Genomic DNA, 5,318 nt, shown 5'->3' with positions numbered 1-5,318 from the left:
ATTGGTGCTTTTGGTGTTTGTGCCCTGTCAACTCAAAAGCATGCATGGTGGTAAATACAAAGAAGAAGATAGATGTTGTTTACCAAAACCAGCTGACCACAACAAATTATATACAGAGATGGATATACAACTTTTGGCTCCAAATGACTTGCCAAATATTATTTATATGTTGTTGAGCTGCCATGGAAGAAAACATGAAAATGCAATGCACATAAGTTATTTTGGTCTTATATGGTTAGCCTTTGAATCTGAACAACTTCTGTTCTCATGAACATTTCTTCACATCAAGGTATTTGGTCTTCAAACTGCAAGCTGTCTCTTTGCTCAGAAACCCCCCAACGTCCCTGTTTGGGTTCAGAGTCAAGGCTTTAGTCTCTCATGGTCCTGAACCCAGTGGCCTTTTGTCACGTCTTCCTTTGTCCAGCTTTCCCAAAGGCACATGACACGAGGGTGAACAGACTCTTGACGGATGTCCACCCCTGTTTTGGACCACCGTAACCCCCCTTCTCTCAAGCCCGGTTCTCCTTGTAGGTCGTCGGACGGGGGAGTCTGGAGCGATGGACCGTGAGCTCCTGTCCTCCTAATGAGCCCCGAGCTCAGGCCTTCCCAGCCAGGCTGCTGGAAGGGAAGGGGCCCTGCGCCGCTCCGAGGTCGGGCAGAGGGAGCAGCAGGCTGGAGCCGGCTCTTACAGCCATGCCGATTGGCCGGCCTGGCTACTGCCCGGTGGATCCCACGTCAGCATGAACCATAGATCCAACCAAGGCCCTGACCTACCACCACCACCCCCCACCCACCCCCACCCCCGAGGAGGCACATTCATCTCCCGTCCCGGAGCTTCCACGTACGTGTGCGCGGTTTTCCCGCAGGGCCCAACCTCCTCTTCCGCCCCCACGCCGCCCCCGCCCCGCGTCACCCCACGCAGCTGCAGTTGGCCGCCGACAGCCACTTGATGGTCTTCCAGGTGGTCTGGACGTCCATGAAGGACACGGTCTCGTAGCGCGTGGGACGGCAGCACGGGCTGGCGCTCACCCTCCTGCTGGGGATGCTGCCGTTGTCCGTGAGGGCCTTGAGGGCCAGGTCGTAGTTCTTGCGCGAGCTGTGGCACGTTCCCACGCAGTACTTGAACACCACGATCTCGTCCGAGTCGAAGCCCAGGCCCAGGTCCCTCACGCTCATCTTCTTCGCCTCCATGTGGCAGTCCCGGCTGGACTTCTTCGACTTCTTCCGGTTCCTTCTGGGGGGCCGCGTGGAGGCGGGCTCGGGGGGAGAGCGCTGCCACCTGCTCGGGTACGCCTCGCCCTCCTCCTCTGCCGGAGAGGGCTGGTCTGCAGGAGACAAGAGACAGACGGAGAAGACAGGAGGATGAATGGCGCGGACAGACTCGGCCCACCGAGGAATGTTCCGGGGGGCCCAGATCGTGACCCTCCCTTTTCCCATAGGCTCCTGCTGCGTCATGCATCGCGTGAGAACCCAGTGACACAATGACTGCAGTGAAAAAAGAGAGAGAGAGAGAGACAGGGAGGGAGAACGCCCTCTCCCTTTCCTCACCGGCTGGACGTGAGCGACTCACCAGCACGGCATCACCAGCCCCGCTCCTAACACTGGGCTTAATCTGTCAACCTGGGCGACTCCGCAAGTGGTCAAGGAAAGGGTGCATGCATCAAGCGATCCTAATACTAAATCATGAACACTCTTCAGATATATCCCAGATGTCCGGGATGGTGTTTATAAAGTAAAGTGGAAAACGTCTAAGACCAGAGTTCACACTCTCTGGGTAGGTGAGGGTGATAGGGTTGTGGGTATATAATATATGCTGCTGGGGTGAGTGTTCCAGTGGGGGGGCGGAGGGCAGGGGGAGAGGAGAGCATGTGTGGTCAAATTGGAAGCAGATATGGGTGTTGAAACCGGGAGTGAAATTCCTCTGGTTATCAGCAGAAATGTGCAAAGTGTACTGTCACTATGTAGGGTCATTAGCACAAAGGGGAAGAGGCTCAGCTGGCTCGGCGCCAGGAGAAGTTAATGTTCCTTTGCGAGTTCCCAGGAACGTTTCAAACGAGATGTGCCTTCCATAAAGGAACCAAAGCACATCAACGGGGAAACACGGACCCAGCCTGGACGTTTTGAGCGATTTCGACATTCTGGCCCGTGGTTCGCCCTCGCCCCTTGCTCTCGAGGGCACGTTCCTTTGACGGCTTCTTCTGAGCGGAGATTCGTTTCGTTCAACGCATGAGTTGATGCCTAGAATCGTCTCACTTGTCAGTTCATGTCTTGTTGTGCACGCATACGACAAAAAAAAAAAGAAATGTGACAAAAAATGTTCCTCGGGCAAAAAATAACAGAGGGTTCAGTCAAACGCTTGCCGGATCACAGAACATATTCTGCCATGTTAAAACATGCCACAAGGGGTTTGTACATTTTCGTATAATTATAGTACTATTCCAAAGAAGTGCTGCAACTCTTCCCATTCTGCCAGGTATTAGACACACGTTCGTTGGTTTACTGGGAATCCTTTCTAAGTAACTGCTCTTCACTCTCAATAGAGGTCAGTGGAGATCCACTTGGGACATAATAGACGCAAGAAAATGGCAGCATGACAGAACTTAGTACGTTAGACTGATTATTTTTATCCCTCTGGTATGTGGTAGTCCGTGCTCAATTGACCAAGGCCATGTTGTTCGGTCAAAACTACCAGGCATTTCTCCAGAGCTTGTATTAGTCATATGGGAGTGACAGTTTAGTACTTTATGACCATTACCAATCAGAGCCCCAGTGCACAGATTTATGAACCTTTGTGTTCAGCGAGACAGCTTCCCTGCCCCCAAACTGATTTGTTTATTGTTACATTGAAAGATGAATAAGAGGAACGCCCTTCCTGATCTAGTGAAACCGAGAAGATCATGCAAGCAATGTCGAGACGCAGAAACGAGAGACTATTACCAGGCTTTACATGTTCTCCCTTGGCGGTTGCTCCTTGGCTCGGTTAAAGACACTTTGACATGATTTGTTTGGGTCAACCACATCCGGGATTTGACCTTGTTCTGACGGCTGAGAGCTACCACGAGTGGCCGTGCGCGTGGGGGGGGTTAGCGTCCAGAATCGAACCACGTCGCCAGACCCGGGGAGAAGAGTTCTAAAAGGGAGTCATACTAACCGAAGCCACGGGACCACGAGGAGTGGGCCCGCTTCTCCTCCCGCAGCTCCTGCACCCGGGGGGAGTCGGGCCCGCGCCAGGCGCTCCTCCCCCAGGACAGGGGCAGTCCCGGGGGGGTCTTCTTGCTGTCCTCCTCGGAGAAGCCCCCTTCGGCCAGAGTCAGCAGCGACGCCACCACCCACAGGATCATCTGTTCAGCAGCGGGGGAATATCACAGCACAACAGTGGAAGGTTACAACAACAGTGATTAGCGCCGTGTCAACACACCCATTGATAAATGGGAGACGGGAGACAAAAAAGAAATGAGTCGAAGTCGAAGACCTGGCAACATGTGAGGGAAAACTGGCGACGAAAATCAGGAACCCAGACAAAATCAAAACCACCAGATGAGAATGCCTGACGACGGCCACTTGTGCCGGAGTTGCGACGCAGGAAACACCCGCTGAATAGCAATTTCCTCAGGCGAAATATTAGTTTCACTCAACGTTTGTATTTGCATGGTCCCTCCTTTGAACACGGCCCACCGTGTCTTAACCTGCCCTACGGTACGTCGATTAGCATTTGATTTGGTCCCGTGTTACATAATCCCTTCGCGGTCGTCAGACTCCAAGCTGTCCTGGGTAATCAGACCCAACCGGGGGCCTTTCAGCCCTCTGACATGGAAACAGTTGCCGGCCTCTCCGACCAGGCCCAGGCTTTCTGGGATAGCTGTGGCCAACACCTCCGCCTCTTTAATTACTTAATTGACACCCGACACCCCTCCAGGGCCTGGGGCAGGTTAATATTTTAAGGGCACTTATAAAATGAGTCTCTCGACCGCGTCTGCCAGGCCAGAGCAAACGCCCAGATCCGATGAGCCTTGTAGTGGAAACTGACAAGACTGAAACATATATGCAGCTGCTAAGGTTAACGCAGACTGCCAGCCAGGAAGCCCGACTGCCCTTCTTTCACTGAGGTTGTACCTGCACAGTGTAATTGGTTTCACATAGTTAGGCAGGCTATAAACGAACAAAAAAACTAGACGTGCGGACGAGCAGCCAGTTAGCCTGTTTGGGTTAGTACAGTACGCCCCACGCTCACCTTCCAGTTTCTCAGGTGATGTTGGGTACTCGACACTTCCTGCCTCCACCACATGTTTCCATCTGCAACCAAAAGCAGAAAAACAAACTCTGTTTACGCATACTTTTCATTCGGAATCGTCCTCCACCCCCCCCCCGTCCGGTCTGTCAACAGGCTCAGTCAGCCCTTTTAAAATGCAGAGCGTCAACACTTCAAAGCGGCATGCGGCCGGCCCTTGTCTTACATTACTTTCAGCGGGTCGAACGTCACCCGTTAATGACGTTGTCACTCGGACCGAGGATACCGGTGGGGGGGGGGGGGGGGGAGGAATGGCGGGCTAATGACATCTCTTTTCCCTCAAAAGGAGCGCGCAGCCTCCAGGCACTTTGCGGGGGTCAGAGTTCACAGCCGGAGATAGAGGGAGAGGTGTCAGGTGAAGTTGCCAGATGATGGGCGACAAAGAGGCCTGCTGTCAACATCGACACTTGTGTGACGGCGTCTCAACCCAGCAGTGGGAACCCTCGAGTGCTTCCCATCTACTCCCGACCTCCTCCGCACTCAGCCTGCAGCTGGAGGAGAAGCTCTAAAGAGGATTATTCACATAGCTGTGTTCCAATAGTGGTTGTAGCCCAGGGTTGAGCTCGTGAGTGATAGCTTCAGGGGTGACAGGTACAGAGACCTGAACCCGAGGAGAGAGAAGAACGTAGGGCACAGGGCAGGAGGCTCTGGCATCTTCGGTTTCAGTCGCCAAAGTCTTGTCTCGTAGCTGTACTCCCTATCTGTCCTTCTTCATAGCGACACTTGTTCTGTGGGAAAGCCAGCGTGTTCTTGAGTGATTCTTGCAGGGCACAAATGAGAAACCTTTTCCTGCCCAGAACAAGGTACAGCTGGAGTCCCTTCTGGATATCAAAGAATTGAGTTTGGCTCGTTCCTACAATATATGTGCAGCGGGTTGTTCAAAAAAGGCTTTCTTAAATCACGATGCAACAGGCCTCGTAAAATCGTTAAATTGAACACAATTTAATGGCTTAAAAGGATTCCTGACTAAATCTCAAGAATGTTGTATAAATAAAATAACTGTCTGACTTCTAGTTCACTTCATGTGCTA

The 5,318-nt window shown here is 52.6% G+C and overlaps 1 protein-coding gene across 1 annotated transcript; it reads right to left on the bottom strand.

The window, feature by feature from the left end:
• Window positions 1–826: 826 nt before the first annotated feature.
• Window positions 827–4,372, bottom strand: artn (artemin). The gene is made up of 3 exons (XM_084693024.1): window positions 4,232–4,372; window positions 3,152–3,341; window positions 827–1,325 (listed from the first exon to the last, which is right to left on the bottom strand). The coding sequence occupies exons 1-3, from the start codon at window positions 4,283–4,285 to the stop codon at window positions 910–912; spliced, it is 660 nt and encodes a 219-aa protein (XP_084549150.1). The 5' UTR covers window positions 4,286–4,372; the 3' UTR covers window positions 827–909.
• Between the last annotated feature and the right edge of the window lie 946 nt (window positions 4,373–5,318).

The sequence above is a fragment of the Hypomesus nipponensis genome, chromosome 26 (genome assembly GCF_054491055.1).
Source record: "Hypomesus nipponensis isolate SF chromosome 26, ASM5449105v1, whole genome shotgun sequence".
Classification (NCBI taxonomy): domain Eukaryota; kingdom Metazoa; phylum Chordata; class Actinopteri; order Osmeriformes; family Osmeridae; genus Hypomesus; species Hypomesus nipponensis.
This window is presented reverse-complemented; position numbering and strand designations above follow the sequence as displayed.